The sequence below is a fragment of the Melospiza melodia genome, chromosome 3, assembly GCF_035770615.1.
Source record: "Melospiza melodia melodia isolate bMelMel2 chromosome 3, bMelMel2.pri, whole genome shotgun sequence".
NCBI classification, from domain to species: Eukaryota; Metazoa; Chordata; class Aves; order Passeriformes; family Passerellidae; genus Melospiza; species Melospiza melodia.
The window spans coordinates 73355531-73383508 of NC_086196.1; the positions used below are offsets into that span (position 1 = coordinate 73355531).

At 42.5% G+C, this 27978-nt stretch overlaps 1 protein-coding gene across 3 annotated transcripts; it reads left to right on the plus strand.

The window, feature by feature from the left end:
* MIA3 (MIA SH3 domain ER export factor 3) lies at window positions 1–27615 on the plus strand. Of its 3 annotated transcripts, none has more exons than XM_063152254.1 (29): window positions 1–160; window positions 804–937; window positions 5927–6013; window positions 7588–10513; window positions 11410–11697; window positions 13391–13452; window positions 14553–14684; window positions 15915–15936; window positions 18001–18089; window positions 18216–18293; window positions 18390–18500; window positions 19309–19380; window positions 19587–19691; window positions 20877–20999; window positions 21103–21220; window positions 21890–21945; window positions 22026–22116; window positions 22226–22364; window positions 23947–24048; window positions 24149–24209; window positions 24330–24365; window positions 24457–24524; window positions 24777–24874; window positions 24984–25115; window positions 25320–25388; window positions 25514–25590; window positions 25734–25805; window positions 26432–26588; window positions 26950–27615. In XM_063152254.1, exons 1-29 carry the CDS (start codon window positions 1–3, stop codon window positions 27192–27194), a joined length of 5910 nt encoding a protein of 1969 aa, XP_063008324.1. In that variant the 3' UTR covers window positions 27195–27615. The 3 variants fall into 3 exon arrangements, with proteins under 3 accessions (XP_063008324.1, XP_063008325.1, XP_063008326.1); XM_063152256.1 differs by lacking the exon at window positions 1–160 and adding an exon at window positions 278–356; XM_063152255.1 differs by lacking the exon at window positions 25734–25805.
* The last annotated feature ends 363 nt before the right edge of the window (window positions 27616–27978 follow it).

Here is a 27978-nt window from a genome sequence, read left to right on the forward strand (position 1 = left end):
ATGGCTGCAGCCTCGCCGCCGGAGCCCCGGCTGCTGCTCGCCCTGCTGCTGCTGCTGCTGCTGCCGCCGCCGCCTCCGAGCCCGCGCTGCGCCGCCGCCGCGGCCGACCTGGGCCGCCGCTTCGCCGAGCGCAAGCGCTGCGCCGACCTCGAGTGCAGCAGTGAGTGGGGGCGGGGGGCACGGCCCCGGCGAGGGAATTGTGGGCGAAGATGCCTCCCGGAGGCTCTTCCCTAAGCTCCTTCCTTCCGCCGGCTCTGGCACGGAAATTGGGGAGAATCGAAAAAACGGGAACGCGACGCCCACGCGCTCCGTCTCTCTCTACTCGGCCAAGTTTTCAGATCCTCGCTGCTCCCTGTGTGGTTCCCCCCTCCCCCCCCGCAGAGCCCTCTCAGGATAAACCCATTCTCTGGGTGTTCTCTGGGATAATTTCAGGACCGGTTCGCTGGGACACAGATGTCGTCTTTCTGATTTAACATTAATGATAAGCTTCATAGCTCACCCCTGAAGTGTAGTTCTCCCGCGCTTTGTCAAACCCTTGTCTTGACTAGAGTGCTTGCTTAACTTTTTTAGCTATAACTTGCCTTTTTTTTCTTTTTTTTAGTTATAACTTGGCTTGTTTGTTTGTGTTAGTTACAGCTAAAAATTTCCTAGTTATACTTTCAATTTACTTTCTTATCTCTTGACCCAGTCTGGAAAATAGCAAAGTGATGCATGCGAGGTCTTGTTTACTGCCAGTTAGCAAAGACGTTTTTCATGTAAATTATTTTTAAAGTCATACTCTTCTCTTTGTTTTCTTTGGACAGTGTTAATGTGCCGAGGGAAGGCCGTGCGGGATTTTAAAGGTCCGGATTGTCGTTTTGTAAATTTTAAGAAAGGAGAAGCAGTGTATGTATATTATAAACTAATAGGAGAATCCACTGAGCTTTGGGCTGGAAGCGTAAGTACTGTAGAGCATTTCTTCTGTTTGCTCTTCTTGGTAATCGGTTCTCATTTGTTTTGCCTTGTAAGAGAATGCTTGGAGTTTTGAACATGGCTAAATAACACAGAGAATGCTGGTTTGTCATGAGGCTGGTGGGAAATAGGATGAGGTGTGATCAAACCTGAGTGCGATGAAAAATGGGCAACTCTGATGTGTCTAAAAACTGTTAGAAAACTGCCTTTGTGTTGAAAACCTACTATTGCAGCACTGTCAGTGGTGGTGGCTACAGGGCCACCTGGAAGCTAAGCCTCCCTTCCCATTTAGGTGTGCTTGTGTTTTCCCGTGATGTGGTCTCATACTGCACTCTGTAATCCTGGTAAAGATCAATGCATGTGCATGATTTAATTGTGCTTCTCATCCTAATATTCATCTGCCTTCTTCCCCTTTTTATCTAAGCTGCATGCAGAGTTGGAGGAAAAATAAGTAGTAAAACTAGAAAGGATTAGGGGAAATTTGATTTCTAAAAGGTCTGTCTCTCTTAGCTCTGCTGTATCTTGCAGAGTAGTGGCCTTGTCTGAGTCATCGTCCTTGGACAATCTGAGGGGCTTCTGCTAATGGGGAAGGAACATCACCATACTTGCAGTTGCTTCATAGGAAGCTCCTCTCGACTTTCATAGGCACCTTATTTGCCTGGCAGAGGCAGAACTGAGATACCATGGAGGAAGAGCAGTTTCTCTGGGCTTCCTTTGAAAGTGTTGGCAATCCAGAAGTTGCTTAGACCTAGTCCCTGTTGCTTCCTCCTCATGTTTTCCTTACATCCTTTTTAGTGTCTAAATTGTTTACTTCAACCTCTTTTCTTAGTCTAGTTTTCTACAATGGATAAACAGTTTTGACAGTGGTCTGGGGTGCTTGAAACCACACCTGGGTGTTGACTGTGGGGCCAGTGGTTTAGTGAAAATTGGGATGTATCTGTAACCACTTCAGGCTGGGCGTGGACAGCCAAGCTCTCAGTAGGAGCTGAATCCAATTAAAACGATACAGAAGTGAACAGAAAAACTGCAGCACGTGGTTAAAGAAGAGTTAATAATTCTATCATGCTGGTAATTCCCTTCTGACATGTACTGTACCATAAATAATCTGGGTAATTAGTTGGTACAGGTTTCCAGGACTGCCAGTTCTTGAGATGCAGAGTAGCAGCATGGGGCCAATTTTGCATCCTCTAACAAGGCATAATGTAGGCTGCAAGATCAGACAGCAGGTTAAGGTAATTGCTGAGTTAATATTCAGCTTAATTATTCACTGATAGGCAGCTCATGCAACAGTTAGGTGTGTCTCCAAGTTAAAAGGATGTTTGCTTTGAGTTTAAAGTAAAAGCTGCAGTTGGCAGGTTGGAAAGAATTCCCAAGCTCCATTTTATTTGTTGTAATTTTTCAACTGTGTTGCACAATTTTCCATGCTCCTTTTAGGGCAGTGCTGCCAGACTGATTCCTTTTGGTTGGTAGCTATAACCTTTTTTTCTTTTATCCCTCTTGGATTGACTGCTGCTGCTTTAATCATAACACTGCAACAACCAGCGTGGAAGCACTGCAGCGGGGTCAGAGGTGCCTGCCTTTCCATTTTGAGTAGGGCACTGGCACAGGTGCCCCTGACTCACATACAGCACTGGGGTCTCTCCTGTACCGTGACTTTCTGTGTCAGATTTGGCTGGGCAGCCTGATTTCTCATGCCAGGTTTGGCTGGGCAGCTTGATTTATGCAGGCCAGCCATGCCTGCTGTGTGAAGTCTTGGAGCCAGGGGCAAGCTGCTGCTTGCTAATTAAAACCAGGCTACCCAGTGAGGTCTGCCATCAAAAGAATTCCAATGCCATGGAAGGCATACTTCCTTCTGTCATGGCCCTTTTGGGATCTCATTGCGTGACTTCATGTGGGCTTTGTGTGCATTATTTGATCCCATCCATATACCATGCTGCCTTTTTCCATTCCCCAAAGTTTTTTTGTGAGAGGATTTATTAGGGCAGAATAGAAGCTATGAAATCAAGGGTTTACTGGAGTTCTTATTGTCAGTTGTGAGCAGAGGTCAGGGGAATATGTGTATGAGAAGCTTCAACTAATGCAACCTGGGGCTTATTTTAAACAAGTTGTAAATACAGATTCTAATTCCAAAATCAATGTGAAGGAGCCATGAGAAATACAATAGTATTTCTGACCTGAAGGGAGATGATCTGATAAGAAAAGGAGCCTTTCACCAAGGCTGAAAAATCTATAGCAGTTGGGACTAGGCTTTATTTGCCTTTGCTTTTCTAATTCACTCCGCCCTTTTCGAGTCATTGCTGATTTTTTTTTCCTTGTGCCAGCAAACACATTGTATTTTGACAGAATAGTTCCTTTATTTTGTGATGCCAGTCATGAATACTAAATTGCTTACAGAGCACACACTATGTTCACTGGATATTTTACATGTGACAAAATTCTGGAACTCAGCTGTAATATGTATACTGTGCATTATATGGCCTGTAGTTTTTAGCAGAGCTCTCTAAACCTCAATAGTAAAGCAAAGCCAAATGCTTGGAAGATACTCTATGACCATTATTTATTAGTCATTTTATGTTATGAATTTCATTAATACATCAGTTGCAGGAAAATGCTTGATTTTTTCCCCAAATCCAAAAGATAGAGCATATCAGGTGCTCTTGTCCTCTGCACAGTGTTCTGCTGTAAATCAGTCTCCTCTTCAGTATCAATGTTGTGTTGCTTACACCATCAAGTTGTTGTATAGACTCCTGTGCATTTTTCCTGTGTTCTGCCCTCACTTTAGCAGGGTTCAAAACTCCAGAAGTACTTCAGATCATTAAAAGAAAAACCTGCTCCTTTTCACAAAACATTTTGTCAAAGACACTTTAAGGTTGTTATTTTATCTTATGGCAAAGGGATGAACTTAATACTTTTGATTCAAGGTTGAAAAAAACCATTTCTGGCCTCATATTACAAGAAATAGACTTAACTGCAGATTGTGTCTTCTTTGTGTTGTTTTTTGTTTTGTTTTTGTTTGTTTGTTTTCAAATCTTGTATATAGGTTAGTAGAAAAGAAGACAGGATGGATAAAATTAAGTAAAACAGGAAGACAATATTTCTGGAGAACTCAGAGGGTCAGGGCAATACTGTGTTTTCTTAACGCTGCCAATGCTCAGCAGGTGCCAACCAGCTCTTCTTTGCCCTGTGTTCCAAAGTTTTAGTTACCTGTGCTTTAGGGATGTGGGCTTTAAAATTAAAAAGATTTGAACATCATCTTCCACAGCTGTCTGTTTTCTGATAGATGATGTGAGAGTGTGGCTTCTTGGTCAGTGAATCTGCAGCTGCCTGTGACATGTGGGCACCAGGGGAGGCAGATATTGTACACACAGCCATGCCACGTGTTTTGTCCACGCACAACTTTTTAGCCAGGAAGAGAGTGGTTATTTCTCCCTTATACACTTGGCATTGATAATCCCTTTCCTCTGTCATGTCTGTAGAGAGTGAATGTTTGTTTTATTTGCACAATGAGGCATTTTTTTTTTCCCTTATAAGAGAGGACTTGTAAGGAGAGAAGCAGATGAAATTTTGGGCAGGCAGATCCCATATGGCTTATAAACCACAGAAGTGGCAAACTGGGTCACTACAGAGAACATGAATGGTCAGCAGCTTGGATTGCAATAAAGGAGTTTCACATTGTGATCCCTGATTATAATGGTTGTTACAGATATTAGTCTGTAAGAAGGCTTTGAAGCTCTAACTTTTGTTTTCAGTAAGATAATTAAAAACTAGAGTTGAAGTTTAGAGAGAAAAATAAGCCAATTTACAATTAAACTCTAGTGTACTACACAAAGACAAGCTTTTGATGTGACTTGTCTAAATTAATTTCCCATTCCCACTGGTAATTCTCAATAGTAAACATAATTCCCAATAATAATCATGCATACATGATCTGTTTTCAGTAAGAGAGCAATATGTATTTACAAAAGGTGGAGAGGGAACAGTGTGGGATTTCTTAATACATATGTAACTAACTTCAGAGATATCAACTATGTAAGGTAAGATCTGAATGAGAAGTACATATTATTTACTAGGTACTAATTTCTTCTTTTATTTTTCTTTTTTTTTAATACCACTTTTATTTCCCAGATATTTTGGTTGTCTAGGAACTTTGTACCTTTCTAGGTGTTTCCACCAGACTCTAATTACCTCAATTATCTAATCAGGGTAGTGATTGCATGCTATTAATATTGGCTTCTTGACAGCCGTTCTCAGAACTCTTAAGTGTGAACATTACTCTGTGTAGATCATATCTGGTGAGTGATAAAAGAGATTCTTGTCTTCCACTGTTTGCCTTGCCTTAGCACATTGAAAATCACCATTCTGTGACTGATTTTTTTGCTTGTGTCAGGCACTGAAGAGAAACAATGCTTTCATAGAGGAGGCGGAGGTATATTTTCCAGAAAGGTTTTTAAATTATTAATTCTGCATTTTAAAATGATGCAATTTTGCATTTCCCTAAAATCTGCTTTAAGAATTTTTTTCCATAAGTTACAAGGTGAGCGTATTTTGGGCTATAATATTGTGCGTGGATGTAAATCTTATTAGTCAAAGATCCTCTTCTGTTTGCTACTTGAGAAAATCCTTGAGGTGTGTGTGGTGCCTCTGGTGCCTGCACAATACCAGTTAAAGCAATTGAGTCAGAAGCCCTGGGATTTATTCCCAACTCTCCTAATAATTTGTTATAAGTCAGGCTTTAAAACATGAACCGTGAAACTTAAACCAGCTTCACAAGGCTGTTGTGAAATGTGAAACCTCAGTGAAAACTCTGGCATAAACAAAGCATCACTGGTCTTCTTTTATTCACTGTGTTAAACTTCATTTAGAATACTTGAGAGTCAGTTCAACATATTTGCTAATGGTGCCTGCAATTTTTTACATAGTCATGTCATTTCTAAACCTTCTTTACTGTTTTTCATTCGTGTTTGTTCTTTTGCAGGTTGGAAGTGATTTTGGATATTTTCCAAAGGATTTACTTGAAATAAATCATAACTATTCCAGTGAGGAGCTAGAATTACCAACAGATGTAAGTCTTACTTGTTCTGTCTTTCTTCTTCAGTTGGGGGTTTTACTGTTTCTTACCTCGGCATTCAGTAAAATTCCCAAGAAAGAAATTTGGAATACTAGTGATTTTTAGTAACTTTTTGTTAGTAAGCAGCTACATACTTGCAGAGGTACACATGTATGTATGGGGGGTAGAATCATTGTGCAGCTCTGTATGTGGATGGGTGTGAAAGCATCAGCCCAAAATGTGGGTGTTGACCTTTCTTTCCTCAAATGTTATGGTTTTCTTTTAAAGAAATCTGTTTGCATTGAACTCTATGCATCCTGATAGCTGGCTAGTACATAGGCCTTCTGGTGTGTAATCAAAATGGCTTCTTTTCCCAAGCTTTCCAAGTTTAAAGTACTGTCAGAAGCAAACAAAACTGGGTACACTCAGCCCTTTGATTCTGGAATTGGTCCTGCAACCCTTTCACACATGACTGGCTTTCATGCACTAATAGCAGCAACTCCAGAGTTGTGTCAGTAAAGCCTTTTTGAGGCTGTAGCTTTCGGTGTCCTTGCAGCACAGAAAGCCGAGTGAATCCTGCATCTAAGGTAGCATGGCGAGGGAGGGTATTCTGCCTCTCTGCTCTGGTAAGACACCACCTGCAGTGTTGCATCCAGCTCTGGGGTCCCCAGCACAGGAAGGACATCAGCCTCTTGGAATGAGTCCAGAGGAGGCCACCAAGGTGATTTGAAGGATGGAGCACCTTTCCTATCAGGAAAGGCTGAGAGATGTGGGATTGTTTAGCCTGGAAAAGAGAAGGCTCCAGAGAGACCTAACTGCAGTCTTCCAGTATTTGAAGGGAGCCTACAAGAAAGATGGAGAGGGACTTCTTATAAGAGCATGTAGTGACAGGACTACAAGGGGGAATGGCTTCAAACTTAAAGAGAGCAGGTTTGGATTAGATATTAGGAAGAAATTCTTTAGAGGTACTGAACAGAGAAGTTGTGGATGCCCCATCCCTGGAAGTGTTCATGGGCAGGATGGATGGAGCTCTGAGCTACCTGGTCTAGTGGAAGATGTCCCTGCCCATGGCAGGGAGTCGGTGACCTTTTAACCCTTTTCAACCCAAGGCCATTCTATGGTTCTATGAAATTGTGTCTCACACTGCTTCTATTTATTTTTCAGAAACTGCATGACAGACAGGGAGCTCCTGCTTGGAGGACTTGGTCCTTTAAGGGGACACCTGTTAATAGAGGTTGTGACACACGAGCTTAGCTACATTTGTGTTCTTCTGTTGACTGGCATTCAGCAATAGGCTTGTTCTTCATTCAGTACATATCGTGATGAGTGTAGTGTAAAACTGCCACCTCCATTGCTGCCTTACACTTTGTTCCTGCAAAACCTCTTTATTTAGGTTTTTTTATGAGTCCTTGGGCAAAACCTCCACTGATTTCAAATGGAGCTTTGGTTAAGGAGTCAAAGGGTTAATTCTATGTGATAAACATAATTTACTTTGCTGCTGCATCTCTCTAAGTAGGTAAATGTTTTTGGTCTCATTACTGCTATAAAGGAAATAATATTTTTTGACTGCATGTTGTTTTTCATTTCAGGAAACAGACTTTGTTTGCTTTGATGGAGGAAGGGATGACTTTGATAATTATAATGTGGATGAACTTCTGAAGTCATTGCAAGATACAATAGCAAACGAAGGGGAAACTGATTTGAGTGATCCAGAGACAAAACCAGCTGAAGGAATTGAGAAGGATAAGGAGGCAGAACAGACTGATAGAGGAAAGTCCCTTGGCGCTTTGGAGACAGACAATCTTGAGCGAAGCGATGAAGAGGAAAACCTTGTCTTGACAGACAAAGTTGACAATTCTCATACAGAAGTAACTGAAAATACTGGGGGAGACTCCAGTGTCAGTAGTCACAAAGAAAACTCTCAGGGAGATCAAATTGCACATGAGCACTTGAAAGGAATGCTACATGGAAAATTAAAAGGGCTAGAAAGTGAAAATACCAAAAACACTAGTATTCCTCAGGGTGAAACCAGCCAACTTGACCAAGAGAATGAAGTTAATGCCTATACACTTTTAAACAGAGAACTCTCTGTGAACTTAAAAACAAAATTTGGCTCAACTGCTGATGCTATTGTATCAGATGATGAAGTGACTCGCCTTGTAACGTCACTGGAAGATGATTTAAATGAAGATTTGAGCATTAATCCTCACAATGAAGAGGAGGAGCCAGAGTTTGCAGATCAGTCTGCAGAAATCCCTTTGCTGTCTTTTATGGCAGAGGATGAAATTACATCCCCTGTGGATTTAGAAGATGATGGAAACAATGACGTGGAGTCACAATATCACAAACCCGATGAAGATGCAAAGGGTGCTACAAAGCTAAATAACCAAAGAGACAATGGGGAGGAATGTGATTCAAATGCATTAATTCTTAAGGATGTCTTCAGTAGGAGCAGGAACTCGGGTGGCAGTGTAGACAGGTCTGAATCTAAACAAACAGAAGAGAAACAGGAGGAGGTTGTGCTAATTAGTAAAAGAGAAGCACCAGCAACAACTCAGCCTGAGGATCTCTCCAAACAACTCCTTGGAAAGGAACCTGTGGGTACAGGTGATATGGATTCAAAAGAAAAGACCAACAAAACTGAACAGTTGGAAGAGCAGCTCACTGATGGAACAGGGTCACATTCTGCAGCACTGAAAGTGATAGCTGTGCCTGATCCTCACGCTTTGCCTAGTCCAGGCGGTGCTCCGGAGTCCAACTCATTTCTTAAAAACAAGGAAGATGCTTCAGAACCATTTGATGATGATATCAATAAAAGTCCTGAAAGAGTTCCACTTGCTTCGATAGAGAAAAGTGAGAAACAGTTTGAGGACAATACCTCGGAGGAGTCCTTGGAAAGTGATTTAAAGTACAAAAGACCATGGGAGAAAACAATGGAGAAGGGAGAAGCTGAGAACAAGCCTCCAGTTGATGTTTCAGCCAAACCAGTGGAGGAAGTAAAAAATGCATCTCAAGATGACCTAGGGGATATTGACCTCTTGACACAGAAAGTGGAGCATGAAATGCCCGTTGTGGAAAAACAACTTCTCAAACATGAAGAAGATTTAAAACAACTAGGGAAAATTGATCATGAAAATAAAAATCCTGCCTCTTCTAACAAAGAACTGGAAATAAAGAGAAAGCTGAAAGAAACCCCTCCAGAGGAAGGAGACCCAAGCTATAGTGGAGCTGTTGAGCAACCTAGGCCATGGGAAAATGAGACTGAGTATTCAGAGGCAGATGAGAATGAAAAACTGTCAAGAAATCCTGGCAAGATGCCAGTGTTTAAAGAAAGCACCAAGAAAAATTCCCCTGAAGAAAAATCAAAAAGCGCCACACAGAACACTAATACAGATAATCTTACTCGTCAAGGAACTGCTCATCCTGAGCGTGCAGGATCAGACAGAAATCTTGGCAAAGATTTAGCTAAAGAAACAACACAAAGAGCAGAATTGCAGTCTGAAGAGCCACATGCTGAAGATGACCCTGACCTGAAACAAGTGGATGATGAGCTGCTGGAAGATGAGAATGCAGCAAGTGCAAAGTTGTCACAAGCAAGGGCTGCAAATGCCCAGGGTAATACACTAGGTGGTGAAAATACAAATCCTGAATTAGAAGGACTCAGTGAAGCTGTTTCAGGAACCCCAAATCCTACTTACAGAACAGGAGAGGAAACAAACTCATTCCCTAAGGAGGATAAAACAATCAGCATGCAAAATGCAAGCGCAATTTGGAACAAACAAGTTGACGTATCAGTAAGAAAAGATGCTAAATTGGATGAGATGCAACATGTCACGGAAGCTGACAAGGAGTTTTCTGAACCTGAGGAACCATCAGCTGTGGATGAACATAATTTCCCATCTCCTTGCACAGAAGAGAGCAATGACCTTCACCAAAGGACAGATCGTCTCCCAGAGGACATTTTACAGAAAGACTCAAAGGAGGTGCAAAATTTAGGGCAAACAAGAAATGACCACCAGCAATCTGCATCTGTCCCCAGCCCTGCAGACAGCTCAGAAGCCACCAGTGACATGGTAACAGACTTCAGTGAGTCTGTGAAGCGGCTCTCAATAATGAGAGAGTTCCTGGATGAAAAGCGTGTGATGCGCCTACAGAAGTACCTTGGGCTCCAGCACGTAGTAAGGGTTGAAGCCATGTTCCACGACATGAAAGTGGAGATGGAGCTTGCTCGGAAGTCGAGCCACAATAACGAAGATATTGAGAAAGCTCTGGATGAGATACTGGAGTTTTCAGAATCGAGCATTATGGATGTTGTAGGAAAAGTTCTGGATTCCAGGGCAGCAGAAAATAAGGAGGAGGTGGTGAAGGAGATGGATTTGTATGATGAGGAGAGTGCATTGATGGATGATATTCAAGAGTTAATATATTCATTAAGAAGTAAATATTCATCTGCTGGTGAGAGTGTCCCACTTGCTTCTCCTCCAGAACAGGAAGATGACCAGCTGCACATTCAAGGTAGGATGTTAAACCAGTTAATAAATAGATGAAATGGAAGTAAAACCCTGTCTCAAACAACACTAACACAGAGAAACTTTAAGAAGAGGGTGAGCGAGTAGAATCTAAAGAGGTCTTGTGCAATAACCTGGGATTTTGCTTATTTTTAATGCATATTTTTAGCATTGTGATGAGAGTGGCTCAGGGACAAATCCTAAGGGAAGATATTGAGTTCATCCCACCTGTTCTTATGGACTGAGTTCTGTGTAAGATAATTGAGATTCATGCATGGATATGGTCGTAAGGAGCCACTCAGGACAAGTCTGTATCTCCTTAAGAAACAGGGATTCACATACACTAATCTGCAGAATTTTGTGGAGGGCTTTTTTTTCCCCTGCATCACCTGATTGTGAGAGATCTGGTGATTAACGCAGGTACTAAATGCAGGCACCTAAAGTCTCATATGTCCTTATAATCATATTTTTGCCCACATTCATAAAAGAGTGCATAAGTAGCAATAACGAACAAACATCTTTTGATTGGGCAAGAACCAGAGGTAGAGTCTTTTGCAAACTTACTGGGTTTTCTATTAGTGTGCAAGATGTTAAGATACACTTTTAGTCAGGCTCCTCTTACAGTAGTACCTGTTAAGTATGCGATTTTTGATAAGGTCACAAATGATGCAAATATTTCACCTTGCAGTGTTTCACTGCAAGATCAGTGGTTGATATCTTGCATGAATTTCATACAGATGTTACTGAAAGTTGATTGAGAATATACTGGAAGCAATACACAAGCTTGACACTTTTAAAAGTGTCAAGAAAGCTTGGTTACATGCAGCATTTCACTGAAGGTAGCTGTGAGTAAGTAAGACACATTAGCTCAGTGCTTAATTCATATCTCCTTGCCTGTCACAGATGGTGCAAAAGAGGCTGAATATGATAGTGTTTCCACCAGAAACCCGAATACCATTGTTGAGGGCAATCAGGAATTTCCACAGCTCACTGAAGATAAGAGGCCAGAGCAGCCTACTGAGGAGGAGGAGGAGAGGGCTGTCAGTGTTCCACCTGAGCATGAAGAGGCCAACTTCTCAGATAATAGAGAAGCTGAAGAAGGGTATGATAGTGAAAGAGGATCACTCCTGGAAGATACTTCCTTTGGGGCAGTTGAATCAGGAGAGAATGCCAGCGAACACATTGCTGAAGGTAACCATTTGGGATTGGCTTGTTTTATTCTTTTGCTCTTGAAGACATGCGTGGTTTAAAGGATTTTTAGGCAAATAGCAGGAGTTTTCATTGATACTTTTATTTTATGTTGCTGTAATCCTCATGGCTTTCCCTGATTCGTGACAGTCCCTCTAGTGGCAGTACTATGTTGCTGTATAATATTATCTACAATTGCTGTACAGATTTAGCACAGTAGTTTTTCTACTATGATTTGCAATGTAGGAAAAAGGAAAGTGCTCTTGTGAGTGTCAGAGTTAGAGCTCTTTGGACTGTGTCTCAGGATGACTGGCTTGTGGACTGTGTCTCAGGATGGTTGTGGAGAAAGAGCAGAAATCCCTGGAAGCACACTATCAGCCCAGGTTTCATCCTCTTTTGCAGGGATTGTCAGCCTAAAGGTCACTTTCTATAGACAGGACAGCCCACAGAATAGTGTGCCCTCTTTTTTAGCCCATGTCTCTATTACTTTCCAGGAAAGGTGGTGTGTAGCTTCCCCCTCAGGGAGCTCAATAATTTCTCTCTGTGTTAGAGTAGGAGAAATGTTTGGCTCCCTCTGCATGAGGCCTTATCCCTCTGGAGCTAGAGTGCTGTCTCATCATTATGCCAAGGAGGGATCCTGTTACTGTCTTCTTGCCTGGCTCTGTTTTGGTATGAAACAATCTGACTGTATTCTCAGTGCTACTCTCAGTTTGCTGTTCTGCCTTCACTTCTGATTATGCTTAATAATTCTCTCTCCACTGAGCATTTAGGAAAAATCCAGGCACATCTTCTTTAGCTTTTGTACATTGCTGAGGTGCTGTACCATCTCCAGGGCCAAGTGCTTTTGAGCAGCTTCTAAGATCTGAAGGAAGCTCTAGGTTGAATGCCAAGAAAATGAAGAAATTTTAAATGGGTAGTGGATAACCTACTGGTTAAGTATTCAGATGTCCAGGTGTATTTTAGACCATTTTCCATTTTTTTCCTTAAATGTGGTTAAATGCTACTTGGCAGGAATTCTTAGGAGGGTTGGTAGAAGTGTTGAGAAGTAACAAGGTGGGGTTGGTAGAAGTGTTGAGAAGTAACAAGGTGGACGATGGTAGAATGGCTGGTCACAGTTGCTGTTCCGTGGTGTGACAACAGGCTGGGCAGGTGGCTGTGGAATCTGCTGGCCCAGACGTGCGGCAGAAGAAGGAGCAAGAGGAGAGGCCAGTATTCAGGCCAGGGCAAAGCTGGAGATGGTTTAAAGCTTTTGCTATACTTACAGAGTACTGACATCAGGAGTGTTTGACATGGTGTCATTCTTGGGGATGTCCTGTGCACGGCCAGGAGCTGGATTTGACAGTCCTTTGTGGGTCCCTTCCAACTTAGAATATTCTGTGGTTCTGTGAACACTGCTGGGAACTAATTGGAAGGATTCGCGGTTAGGAATTTAAGTGTGTGCTGCTCTGATTCACGGCTGGAGGAGCTGCGTGTTGTGCTCTGCCTGAGGCAGGCTCGGCACCGTGTCACCGCACAGCCCTGTCCTGTCCTGCGGCACCCCTCCTAACGCCGCCTGTGGAATATCAGCGCACTTCCCAAGGGCTCGCTGCCTCTTTCCCCAGTGCTCCGGCGCACCGGGGGCCGTCCTCCAGCGTGGTGGCCGCGGCGGCTCCCGTGTGGCCCCGTGCGGTGACGCCACTCCCCTCTCGCCCTGCAGGTGCCGATGCGGGCGCCGCCTGGCGGGGGGCCCTGGGCGAGGCGCGGGAGCTGCTGCGGCGGGTGAGTGGCGGCGGCGCGCGCCGTGTGACGCGGGCGTGGGCGGGGAGGCCGCGAGGTGGGGCCTGAGGGAGGGAGGGAGGGAGGGCTGACGTGTGCTGGCGCTCCTGGGCCGCCATGGATCCCGCGGGCGGCAGCGGGTGGCCGGTGGAGGAGCCCTCGGGGCGGCGGAGGCTGTTCCAGGTGAGGGCAGGGAAACGGAGGCGGGCGCGGCGGAGGTGTTTCGGCGCCCCGACCCGGGCGGTGACACACTTACCCCGAGCGAGGCGGGTCCCTGAGGCGGTCACCCCGGCGTACCCCGCCGTGAGGGCGGCTGGCGTTTCGCGCCCCCAGCCCGTAATGTGAGGGAATCCCGCAGGAGCGGATGCGGTCGCTGGCGTCAGGGATCGCTGCCGGCCTCTCCGGATGGCGGGGAGAGCTCGCCCCCCGGCCGGACTCTGCAGGGGCAGGTGTGCGTTCTCCTTTCTGTTCCCCCCTCTGCCGGCTGTGGAAAAGGTAGGGAGAGAGAGGGTAAGTAGGAAGAAAGGAAGGGAGAAGGCAGCGGCTTCCGTGTGGCTCGCACAGTTTGTTTCCTGAGCGCCATGCCGTGTCACTGTGAGCCCCTTAACCTGTAGCAACCATTCGCACCTTCCCCAGGTGCTCTCTGACCTCCAGATAGAGGAGGAGTCTCACGGCATATGACCCTCTGACAGGGGCAGCAGCTGGGAGATCTGAGCCATTTGCACTGCATTGGTACAGACATCCAGATGTAAAACTGTTTGGGTTTGTTTTCTATAGTTTTCCATCCATATAGCTTTATTTGGAAACAGGTCGTGTTATCTAACGCAAATTGTGCACATCAGTGTGTACTTATTTTGGTGTTGCTTTTTTTTGCCAGCAGACTGTCACTATCAGGTGTCCTGGTACTCGAGAGTTTTGCACTGAAATACGAGCACTAAGCTGCTCTGTGGTTTTCTTAATTTTCAGTTTGCAGAGAAATTGCAGGAAACCTTCAGATAGTTCTCTGGTTTTATGAGGGGAATAAAAGCACCTGTCAGACTGCTTGTTTTACCCCCCTATTTAATGAAGACACACTCATAGCTGTCACTGCTGTTGGTTTGCAGTTGGTCGCCACGCTGCCTGAGGAAATGCGTCCTGGGCCTGATTTCCATGGATTTCCATGGGAGCCCGTTATTATAACTGCCTTAGTGGGAATTTTCACACTTGCTATATTTTTCTGGAGAACCTGCCTTTCAGTGAGTATACTTCATGCTTGCAAGCCCGCTGATGTTTCACCAGCTGAATGGTCCTTTGTATGGTTAAACTGTTTCAGCATTACTGAAGTCAAAGCAATATATAGTCTTTTGTGTTTTACTTTTTCTGTTCAGAGCATTGATGGGAGCTAAATGCTGGGCTAAATAGCTTAAGTAAGTTGCAGTACTAAGAAGCATTTTCTATAAGCTGGTAATTGAAGATTACTTAGTGAGAGGTAATTTCAAAAGCAACATAGAGTATGATGTAAATAAAGAATGCTGTGGAAAGGGTCAGCAAATCTTTGAAATGAGAAGCCTTCCATGTGCATAAACATGTTGTTGGCTATATACAAAACAAATAGTTAATCCTCCACACTTCATGTTGTTCAGCTGCTTGCAAGTAGTGCATTTAGAAACCTAAAAACATTATATTAATTCTCATTGGAGAGCCTCTTCCATTTGTCCTCATTCCTACATGGATAATTTTCTGTGGAACAAAAAGTCTATCACCAATTCTCAACTATAGCAGTGCTTTTCCTTGGGAGCTGAGAGATGAGAATCAAATAGGCAAATTTATTTTACAGCTGTACAGTTTAGTTATTATATGCTCTAGAAATCTGTGGAATGCTTCATATTTGCCTGACAAAAATAAACTAAAACTGCATTTTTTCTGTAACAATACTGATAGTTTTTTTCCCTTGCTTAGTTTTGGTATTGAGTACACTGGGTCAGTTTCAAATAAAAAACCAGTGTTAATAGAACAGCAGACAAAGGCTTCTGAAAGTCATCTCTTATGGGAGTTAATTTCGAAACAAGCACCTGTCACATGCTTTAGAGGGTACACGACTGGGATGCAAGGTTGTTTTTTTTTGTGTTTGCAAGGGGTTTTTTTTCCTGCTTGCCAGTTTGTGGTTTGATACAAAATGGCTTAATACAAAATGGCTTCATTTTCTGTGCAAATTGTCTGTGGGCAGTTACCAGCGTCCCTTTAGTGAGTGAGTAAACAGACCTTTACTAAGGCTCTGAGCAGGGCTTTAGCCTGGGAGCTTTTATTAGAAAGCAGCTTAAGCTCGTTTGTAGTGTTACTCAACAGTCATTGGCAGTGATAGATGTGTTTTCCATATGCTGCTTTAACCTGCATGGAAGTGGTCACTTTTTTCCATAGGGAATATTAATAACATTTTTCACTTACCACTTTTTATGGCTAATCTTTTTGTTTGTTCTCTTCTGTAGGTAAAGAGTAGAATATATCAAGGTAAGTTTCTTCAGTGTAGTTGATGCTTGGGCATTAGTTTTGAATATTTATACTGTTTCAGAGGACCAAGTATCCATCTTCACTCCCTTTCAAGGAGAATGCTCAGTCCAAGGTTACAGTGTAAGCTTGGACAGTAGATGATCCTTTGTTGAATCTGAGGGTTTAAATTTTGCCTTTGATAATGCTTTGATCAGGAGAAACAATGCAATTTGCACCTGTAAAATAAAGGTCAATGAAAATCTCCACTTTGCTCAACATAAATGTGAACGACTGGTTCATGGGGCAGAATTTGTTTTGGTTTTCTGACCAGAAGTGGGTCTGCCTTTGCTTGCTGTTCACTCAGAAAGTAGGAGCTGGTTCCTTTTGTTTTTTGGATTGAGGGGAGCCTGAAACTGGCTGCTGTGCATTTGCAAAGAGATGCTCTTAAATGTAGATCTAAATATGCAGGCATTCCTGTGGCCAGCACATCATTTTTTACATGAGCTTTTTTCTGGCTTCAGGTTTATAAAATTAAGTGTACTGAATAGAAAAAAAAAAATCAAAGTAGGGTGATTGCTGGAATTCATAATTGAATAAAAAATGCAAATTGGAAGAGTTGTCTTCATAGATAGTCTGTTTCTTCCTCCCTCACATTTTACTTACCAGTCATTTCTCTCTAGTTTCATTGTGGTTATACTGCAGTTTCCTTCTGCACAGTTAGCGTAGAATTAGTGAGCTGAAAAAGGCCCATCTTAGATCTCTGTGATTTCTGTAGTGCAGGAAGAATATTGGTATTGGTGGTGCAGAAATTACTTAGCAGCCTTCCCTAAAAAATCAAGGAACATGGATTTAATTCCACCACCCAAATACTCTTCTCTTGGATGCTGTATAGAAACTACTAAAGATCAGAACTGGTAGATATTCTTCAAGTGTGATACAGGCCACATTGTTATTAACATCTTTATCCCAAATAGAGGATTGCTAACAGTGACAAAAATGCTTTAAAACATAGCATAATGCTTTTAAACTCCAAACATAGCAAAAACTCCAAACAAACAAAACAGAGCCAAAACGCTTTTAAACTCCTGACTTACATTTGGAGTCCCAAGGATAAAAAATGTATTATGCTCTCTTAGTAGTAAATTTGGGAGGCCAAGCTAATGCAGGGATTGCTGCTTCCCTTAAACTACTGAGAGCTGTCTTGAACCTTGGCAGCCACTTGCTGTCTCTCTTTTCCCAGAGTGGGAAAGGCCTGGAATTCACTGTCCCAGGAGCCCTCGTGTGGGAGGGAAAGGAGGAGTAGCAGTTGCCATTGCACTCCGTGGGATGCAGTTGGAACAACCAGTACTCCTTGTTGTGCTGCAGAGTTTGCTGTGAAGCAAATGGTGCTTGAGGCAGTCAGATCCAGGTCAAGGTGGCTTAGGATTTGAAAAACAACAACAACTGGGTGTTATTTAAAAAACTTGCAATAAAATAATTGAAGTATGTTCATGATTTTCATTTAATCCTAAGAGTTGGTTGGTGGCTTGTTTAGGGTGAAAAGCTAATGCATGCCTGAAGGCTGCTGCTTGGTCACAGTCCTTTTGAGGTCCAAGCAGAGCAGCCCCTTAAGACCTTCTGGTGCTGTCTCCCAGCTGTCTCTGTTCTGTTCCCAGTAGATCTTTCAGAGCTTTCATCCTCTTACTGTTGCTGATGAAACATTCAGCTTCAATAGAGCAGAAAGGTGGTTGTTAGGGGAAGGTGTTGGATCTCCCTGAGTGTTTGAGGCTGCTCTGAGATCCTCACTGTCAACACACCTCAGGTGTGTGTAGCCAGTGCCTTACTTTGCCCTGGGTTCTGGGAGCAGCCTCTGTGAAGTGGATGCAGGAACTTTGTGCTTTGTGTCAACTTTGCTGTCTTGTTTTCAATTCTGACTTCAAGTAAAAGCTGGAGATGCAGAGAGGGTTGACTGCCAAGGAGTTAATACTCCTGATTTATTCTTTAGTTATTACTTGAAAACATTCCTTGAAGTGGTAGTAATGATAGCTGGGTTTTTTTCCCCAGTGTATGAAGTATAGTTACAGTAAGCTTTCTTTTTCTTCCTAGTGACTGAAAAACAACTTGCTGAAAAGATTAAAAACCTTCTGCAAGAAAAAACAGAAATCTTAGAAAAGCTGTCAGAATATGATCAAAAGGTATTGCTCTAAGTTGTCATTTGTTTGTTAATTTTCTATTATTGCTTTAATTACGCAGTCAGTGCAGCATCTTATAATATATTATGTTGACAGTTTCCTCAGTTGTGTGTGGTTGTTTGTGTTTAGATAAAGGAAGCGAAGGAATCTGTGAAAGTGACCCAAGAACAAAAAGACATTCTCTCAGATGAAACTGCAGGGCTTAAGGTAAGAGAAAGTTAACTGTCTCTGAACTGAAAGCAGCAATACAAATAAAAATAGTTTGCTTTAGGTTGGTCTTTTACACCTTTTTTTTTTTTTAAGGACACTGTAAAAGAATTGGAAGAAGCAAATCAGCAGCTAGATAACAAAGTGAAAAATCTGCACACCATGCTTGAAACAGAGAGAAGAAAGAATGAGAAGAAACAGAAAAAGGTTGGAACCATTACACTTGTGTCTTATATTGTCATTAGCTTGACACGCCCTAAAAGCTGGTCATGACCTGATGGGTTAGATAGAGGTAGAGCAAACAAGGTGACCCACCTACAAAAAGAGAGATTAAATGAAATTTTAGGTTTATCCCAAGATCAAAGTATTAGTCTGTTGATTTATTTTGGTTGGGGTTTTTTTGGGTTTTGTAGGTTTGGTGGGTTTTTTTTTTTAAGATCTCGATGGACTTGTGTGGTTATGTGCTTTCGCACACAAACAGATTCATTCAAGTCATGGGCTAGTCTAATACTTCCTAGCTGGCCAGGAAGTTCCTTGGCAATATAAGCTGAAGGCTTCGATTTGGGAAGAGACATTTTCTTGTACTCAGAGCAGCATTTAGTTCTACAGTAAGTGTGAAGATCTCTGAACTGTCTCTCTTTCTTGTTGTTCAGAGATATTTTCTCTTTCTTCATTTTAAAACCTGATTTCCTGTATCAACAAGCTCTTTGGCCTTGTTTTGGTCAAAGGTTGCTGCTAATGATAGCAGTTCCTCTTGTTGTGGACTGCACAGGTGTACAGGGAACTTCCTGGCCACAGACAGGCAGAGTCAGGGGAAGAAGTTCATTTGAATTTGCTGAGTGTTTCTATTCCTTACCTTGTCGATAAGGTAGTGCTATGCAAATGGATGCTTGAAATGGAAGTTTGTTCATGTTTTGACTTTGCTTTTATGCTTCCAGAAGACATAGGTTAAATCATTACTCAGGCTGAGGTTTGTGCCAGGATAACACTAAATCACTGTTCATCTTTTTCTTAGCTCTCTGAAACCCAGAAGTCCTTGGAGAAGCTTCAGGAAGCTATCACTATGCATTCTGCAGAGCTTTCCGAGGTAAAGAATTATTTACACACCCTCAAGAGTCACAAGTTTTTGTACCAGGAAAATTCTTATCCATGGAATAGAAAATGCTGGCTTGGCAGATTGCAGGTTGTTTGTGCATATGTACCTTTTTCTTTTCCATTTAACCAGGTTTTTTGTAGCTGTTGCTCCACTATAGTTTGACTTTGTCTTCTTGTTCCTTTTTGTTTTGTGTGTAGGTGCAGATAGCCCTTAATGAAGCTAAACTGAGTGAAGAAAAGGTGAAATCTGAGCTTCATCATGTGCAGGAAGAGAATGCTAGACTAAAAAAGAGCAAGGAGCAGGTAAGTTATGCCCAGGCCAGGCAACCTTGTCTTTCAAGCAAAATATCTGGCTTTTATTCCTAGTTTCTTGAGTGTAGCCTCAGCAGGTCTCTGTTTTCTTAACATGGCGGAATTCCATGTTTTCTGTTGCCATGATAAAATTCAAATGCTTTGTGCCTGCTTGCACAGGCTGTTTGTGCAGCTGAGCCACATCTCTGGTGTGAAGGCTTTGCCGGTTCCCTTGATGGAGTTTTTGTCAGCAAAGTAACAGAAAGTCTGTGCTGAGGTGGTTATCAAGGCATGATGGAAATATTGCCACTTGGGATCCAGGCTCAAGGAGGTAACGGTGAAGAATTGCCAGAAAGTGTGACGGTGTTCACAGGGGTCCCAGGATGAGGGAATGAATAGATGAGGATCTGATTCCATGTTTCAGAAGCCTTGATTTATTATTTTATGATATATATTACATTAAAACTGTACTAAAGGAATAGAAGAAAGGATTTCATCAGAAGGCTGGCTAAGAATAGAATAGCAAAGAATGATAAAGGTTTGTGGCTCGGCTCTCTGTCCGAGCCATCTGGGCTGTGATTGGCCATTAATTACAAACATCCAACATGGGCCAATCAAAGATCCACCATTTGTATTCCATCCACAGCAGCAGATAATCAATGTTTACATTTTGTTCCTGAGGCTTCTCAGTTTCTCAGGGGGAAAAGTCCTAAGGAAAGGATTTTTTGTAAAAGATGTCTGAGACAAGAAAGTATTTCAGAAAGCAAAGATAATGGGGAGGAGTTTTAGCCCTGGCATGTCAGGACAGTTCTTTTCCAAATGATTGTAAATATCTGTTTTCTTTCTTCCTATGTGAAGTATGTGGCTTTTTAAGGAATGTGTTTTGATTACCTCTGGACTGCAATTAATTTCCTCATATTTTGAGGTGTGTGAGCAGTTTGATGTTGGGGTGTTAGCTGAGAAAATGCCAAATTTGTAAAGCTACCTAATAATAAACTGCAGAAAGATTCCCAGCATCCAGTTCTGCCAGTGGAACACCAATGAGCCTGATAATTGAAATTTACCCTTTATCTGTGATAAAGGGTAAACCCATAGTGATCAGTTATCACCAGAGCTGGTAGTAAAGTAGACTTTAATTGCACACACCATGCACTAAAAATACAGCAAATAATCATCTTGCCTTGGTGCTTCATACAGCTGCTAAAAGAAGCTGAAGGTTGGAGTGAGAGGCATTCTGAGCTCCATGAGCAGATTCAACTGTATCAAAAATCTCAGAAGGACATAGAAGAGACACTTGCCTACAAAGAAAATGAAATTGAAGTAGGTTCTGTATAATCAGCTTTCTTTCAGTATTATGCATCATAGAATACTCTGTCATACTTCACAATATGCAGGGCTCTTGAACCTTTGATTTCTTTACTAGGTTTTAACCAATTGCATTATGCAGCTGAAGCAGTTGGACATGGATTCAGAGGCCAAGAAGGATGACAGAGGGCATGAGTGGAGCCCAGAGGATGATCTGGCCAATGGAGAGTTGCCAGGTACAGTTATCCCACCTGAGGATCATGTGGTGCTGTGCTCATGGCATATTAGAGAGGGAACAAGAGGGATCCATGCATATAGAGCTGCCAGCTTGAATTGTCAAACACAAAATATCCCTCACTGAAGGGAGGAACTGGCTACAAGGTCAATAATTGCTTTTAAATTACCTTTTAGGTAATCCATGAGTGTAATGACACTGTTGTAAAGACTCTGTATGAAGGTTGGTAATTAAGAGCATTCCTGAAGCTGAGAGTCTGTTTTGTGGTTCTGGTACATTTATTTTTGAGATAAATTTTTAATGAGCTTTCTGCTTGCCTCTAGATAAATAACTAATTTAAGTAATCACATTTTTGAAATCTGTAAGACCAAAATAGATGTTTTCAAAGCTGAGGCAGTTTGTTATTTGTGATGTTGCACATGTATTTGCTGCATCTCTAGTATTGAAATCCTTTTTTGTTTTTTTCTTTTTTTGTTTTTCCTTTGGTCTGTTTTTCTACTTAAAGTGTATGTGGGTTGGAAATTCCCACTTCTTGATTTTTGATTTTTTTTTTCTTTTGACCATATGAGGATGTAGGGATTGAAGTGTAGGGAGTGTTACTTTTAACAGTTGTCCACAGACTTGTTCATGATTAAAAAACAGGGAAAACAAAGATCTTTTCCTCTTCTAGATACTGAGAGTGAGAAGATGAGGACTCAGATTAAGCAGATGATGGATGTCTCCAGGGTATGTTGCACAAGTATCTAATTATTGCAGTCACATTACTGCTACTCCCATGATCATAAGTTTTCTGTTCCTGTTTTCAGCTCAAAACAATGTTATCCATAGTTGAAGAGGACAGAAATCTTCTGCAGTCCAAACTGAATGATGAAGTAACAGCAAGGCATGAGCTGGAAGGTAGGTTTAGCAAAATAACCGCTTAGGATGAAGTGCTGTTGGTGGCTTAAAAAGAAACAGAGCATGTAAGTGGCCATCATAGTTCTTACCGCAACTGCTTCTCCAACAGAGAAGATAAAAACATTGGAACACGATTCCTCTTCACTGCATACAGCCAAAACTCAACTGGAAAATGAATGCAAAACTCTTCAGCAGAAAGTGGAGATACTTGGTGAACTGTACCAGCAGAAGGAGATGGCACTCCAGAAGTAAGCCTTTCCTTACTCTATCTGTAGTATCATGGGCACTGCCCAAATGCTGTTTGCTCAGAAGGCTCAAAGAACTTGCAAGTTGTGGTTGGAATGAGTGATGGCAACTCTTCCAATACAGCTGAAACTGGCATCCTTTCTTTACTTTTGCTGCCGTTCCAGAGATTCTAAAAAGACTGTCAGTATGCACACAACATATTGCCTTCTACTTTTAAACTTCTGGAGAGGATGGGTGGGTGGCCAAGCAAATTCTGCAGTTGCTCTGTTACATCATCCAGAAGTGTCAAGGGGAACATAGGGGCCGTTAAGATTCAGTGAGTCTAATTCTCATAATGTAGAAACTTCAGTATTTCAGCCTTGTGAGCTTCTTGCATTCTCAAAGGGCTAAATGAAGGCTGAATTGGTGATGGCAGTTGAGAGGAATGAATTGCCACTGGTAAGGATCTGCTCTGTGTGTGTTCATTCCTCATTAATTTATTTACTTACTGAAATGTCTGTAATACCATCTCAGTTTTGTGGGGAAAATTTGAAAATAGGATTCAGGGAGATTCTCAGCTAAATTCTGTAGAAAAACTGAAATTTTGATGGAGAAGCAGTTGAAGTTCCTATGGTTTAAGTGCGTGGGCTGGGGGAAGCACAGGGTGGGAAGTGAGGCTGTAGTGAAACTGCCTGACCTTGTAACTTCCATGGATCTATGTGTAATAAACTTAGAATGGAGAGGTGGAAGGTAACCCATCTTTCAGGGATAGCGTCATCTTGACCTCTGTGAAGAATTTCTGTTCTTCCCAAAACATACAGGAGACTGTTACACTGCCTGTTAGTACTTCTTTATTAGAATGAGGAACTTCTTGCAATCTCACCCTTTTTTTTTTTTTTTTTCTGAAAAACTGCTTTGACTTTTAGCCAAGGAAATGGATTATGTTGAACTGGCTATTAGCAATAATTAACTTGCTATTAGTTAAATGTTTGCAGTTTTGTGGGGTAGCTCTTGTAAGTTAGGAACACACTATAGACTTCTTAAATACTTCCAGAAAAATATCAAAAATCAAAAAAAGTTATGAACCATGAGGTTATAAAAAGACTCTGGAAATTGGTTGTGCAGTGAATTGGTATGGAGAATACTCGGAAAAAACTTCCCACATGGTTAATAACTATTGAAGTGTTTGTCACCTGGGCTCTAAATTTGCCCCTTCTCACCACACATCCATTTCTTCATTTCCCATGGTTGGTGTCAGTCCAGTGGATTTCCTTATTTGTTCCTTTGTAAATCTGGATTGCAATCTGTGGCATTGCTAGGAGAACTACAGGATCTGAAGGGATGAACTGTCTGCAGTTGATAGATTCTGACAGATCTTCAGAAGCTGACAAATCTTTCTAGTCAACTCTGTAATTTTAAGGTTTTATACACAAAGGGTTTGTCTGTTGGTTTCAGAAGTCAGGATTTCTGTTCCTCTTTCTAAAAAAATCTCTTTTTTGTCTGTGTGATTTCACACATTATTTTGATATTACTGTCATTGGCAGGATTTTGAGTTGTAATAGATAGAGAATGCTGGACTATATGGTGCATTTTTTCTCTATGCAGAAAACTAACCCAGGAAGAGTACGAGCGTCAGGAGAAGGAGCAGAAATTGTGTGCTGCAGATGAAAAAGCCATGCTGGCCATTGAGGAAGTGAAAGTTTACAAGTAACTTGAATTTCTGAAGATTATGATTTTCCATTTATTTCAGCTACTGAGGAAAATTTATTCAAACATCTTTTCTTCCCCTCTTTTTCCTTTTGTACAGGCAAAGGATCCAAGATATGGAAGAAGAATTGCAAAAAACAGAGCGATCTTACAAAAACCAGGTAAACTTCTTGCTTGCTGATTGTTGTGCCATCTTTTTCTGCATCATTCCAGTGCTCTGTGGTGAGTTATTGGAAATACTGGTAGTTGGATAAAAACTAAATGGCTTCTTTCCTTCTCAGATTGCTGCTCATGAGAAAAAGGCACATGACAACTGGGTAAGAATGTTTGTCCTTTTCTGATGCCAACAGTTTATATTTGATGTCACATTGGTGCCATTAATGCAGTTGACAAAATTTTCCCTACCAGCTCATTGCCCGCTCTGCTGAGAGAGCTCTGGCTGAAGAGAAAAGAGAAGCAGCCAACCTGAGACAGAAGTAAGTACAGAACAGCCCACTCTATTGCTCTTTGAACATGGTGGGAGTTGCCTGGGGGGAAAGCTCAGAATGTGCAGTGCATTTTTAAGTTAATAATTTTAACTACTGTTAAACTGTTTTGATGGCTAAAATAACATTTCTTGGTGAAAGCTATAACATTTTATAATGCAGTTTGTCTTGTTACATTATAATAGATACAACTCATATGTGTTGTTTGAATAATAATAAGAGACCTTTATTTTCCAAAATCAGATTAATAGAGGTAAACCAAAAAATCATCATGCTTCAAAGACCAGTCATTGTAAAGCCGACTCCAGGCAGACCTGACCGCCAAATCCCACCACGACGAGGTAAATGCTGCTGTTTCTCCCAAAACCTTTGGTCTTGGAGTCAGAACATCATAAAAACTTAGGGCTGTGCTAAATTGTAGAAAAGTAAAGTTTTATTTCTTTGGCACAGGGCCATTAAGCAGAGATGGCTCTTCTGGGCCATCACCTGTGAGTGGAGGAAATCCATCCCCTACACAGATGATTGATGTCCCTGCCCGGCCCCTCCCTGTTCCTCGAAGGGAAGGTGTGAGGGGTGAATTTGGTAAGCAGTGAAACTCCCCTTTTTTGACAGTTGCCTCTTAGGCTACAAACCCAGGAACACTAAGGTCAGATATTGGTTCTAGGAATGTTGATATTGATATCTGCTTTATTAATATACTAATGAGTGGTTGGTGGTAGGTTTTATTCATAAGAAATAGCTCAGGCTTGTGTTATTTAGGGTCTCTGGGTTCTTGTTTCCGTTAAGGTACAATGGTGGATGGCCCCCCTGCCCCACGAAGGCCTCCAGAGCTGCCTGGAAGGATGTCTGTTCCTGGTAAGTTGTGGGGTCTGCAACCAACTGCAACTTATTCATTACTCTTTCCCTTCAAAAAGGCAATTTTAAGCCCACCTTCCCTACCCTTGGCATGTTAGGACACTTACTCATGGCTCTCTTTTTAGATATTGGGCCTGCTGTGGCATCCATAATCAGCAGGGAGCCAAGAACCTCTTCCCCTTCCACAGCAATTGATGGAATGGTGAGTTGAGAACACCTCAGCCATCAGGAAACCTTTTTAATATGTGATTCACTCTACTTCCTACTGCTTCTTTAACTGTATCATGTTCTGTCTTGTCTGTATCCTGTCACTACCCTATTTGCTGTTCAAAAAAACCCCAAAAGCAACCCTCTCCCAAAGAGTCTGAAGCCCCCAGTGTAACTACAGATTCACCTTCCTCCATGGAACTAGCTGCAGTGAGTATTCCAAGGCTCGACATGGTGATGCTGCTTTGATGGAGAGGAGTAATAAACCTGGTGTTCCGAACTGCTGAATAACAGCTGCTCTATGGCACTAACCAAGGGCTGGCCCCTCTGTCTCAAAGGGCTTCTCTAATGATAAGCAGTTGCTCTCTGGTTTTTGTGGGATTGAGGCAGTAAGATGTTTCTTAAGGACTGTGGGCAAACTCTTTGGAGTGACTAAAACAATAATCCTATACCTGACTTACTTGTGGTGTTTAAGCACAATTCCATATATCATTCCAAGTTCCAGGTCCTTTACCAAAGGGGTGTCCACCAAGGACACCTCAACAGGGCTTGAACTTTTCTTCAGTATATCTTCATCTTAACAAACTTGTCTCTCTAAATCACTCACTCCTGGGTAGTGCCAGCAGTGTTCTGGGAGAAGGGATGATGATGGTGCAGTAGCTGTCCCTGTTTTCTGCCTAGTTAATGTGGTTTGGAGTGTGTTGGGGTAATTTTTCTTTCTTTCTTTCCTCTCCCCCTTGTACCTGTTTGCCTCTGGGTAAGTGGTTGGGTTGTTCAGCAATGTCAGTGCTTGTCTGCTGCAGTAACTCACTGAAGTGTAACCTCATCTTGCCCAGGGTAATGCTGGTGCCAAAGGCCCCTCTCCTTTCCCTGGGACACCTCTGATGAGCTCCCCAGTGATGGGGCCTCCGCCACCGCCACCCATTCGCTACGGACCACCACCTCCTCCTCTGCGGGGGCACTTCGGGCCTCGGCCTCTCCCTGGGCCCCCAGGTATGGCTGCAGTGCCCTGTGCTTACACTTCACTTCCTGGAGCCTGACTGCAGCACCCACAGCTGCTTTTCCTAAGCACATGGCTTCCTCATGCTTCATGGGCTTTAGCTTTAGGCCCAGTAAGCTTGGATTGGGTGGGCTTTCTCAAGGCTCCTTAATGCCAAGGTATTTTTCCTTGTTTACTCTGAAATGGAAACCAGCAGCCAAAAGTCCCTAGAATAATTTATGGGCTTTGAATTCCTGCATGCAACAGTGATCCACTCCAGAGCTGCTCCAGAAAATGACAAACTGAGGAACTAATCAGGAGCTTCTTTGTTTAGGTTAAAGCAAGATCTGACTCCATGATTTCCTTTCCTTCTAGGTTGTGGTCCTCCCTTGCCACCTCCAGCTGGAAGAGATTTCTTACCTAGTTCACGTTTGCCTCCTGGCCCACTCCCGCCTCCCCCTGATCCCAGAGGCTACGCATGTGGGCACCCTCCCTTCCGCCCCCTCGGCCCTCCTGGCCCCCGGGATTATCCTCCAGGCCCTCAGCTACCCCCACAGGCTTCCAGGGACTATGCTCCTTCTCCCAACAGAGACTTGCCTCCGCCGGCACCCAGGGACTGAGAGCAGCTGACCCCAAGGACTGCGCACATCCCCAGTGCAGAATCCATGCCTGCAGCACCCGGCCGGTCCCACAGACTCGGCTCCTGTGTGCACAACTCTAGGAAATGGCTCTTGGTTTGAAGATATTGGTTTCATTTCAGTATATCTCAGCTTTTGCAGGATTAATTTTTATCCCGTTGCTACAGATGTCTTACATGCATTTATGATCACAAACTCATCCATCCACTTGGGCTGCAAGAACCTTTCTGTGATGGACTTGAACCTACTTTAAAAGTGCAATAGGAAGGAAGTACCTGTGTGGAGAGTTTTAATTCAATGTAGCCTTTGTAACCAGTTGGCGAATGAACTAATTTTGTTAAAAATGTATATAAATTCATTTCCTGTGGAAATAATTTTTTAAGTAAAATGCTATCCAACCTGCCTTCTCCATCCCATCATTGAGCTGCAGTTACTGTAGGCCAGGGGTTTACATGAGGACTCTGAGGTTCTGGGGTTTTTTTCAAAAGATGTCTGGTCAGAGATCAGAAGCACAAATGACACTGTATTCAAAGGAAAGTTATAATAAAAAGCAAAATTCCTTTTGCTAAACCCCAAAGGCTTTGTTTCAGTGCCATGTTTTGTTCAGAAAGGATATTGGTTCAGTAATGTGACAGAGAATGCTACAGTTCTGAGAACAAGAATTGAATCAAGGCCAAATTAATGCTGCTTCAGGGTAATGACCATGTTACCCTCACGCTGATCTACTCTGACAGAATATGGACTTGCTTCATGTAATCAGGACCAT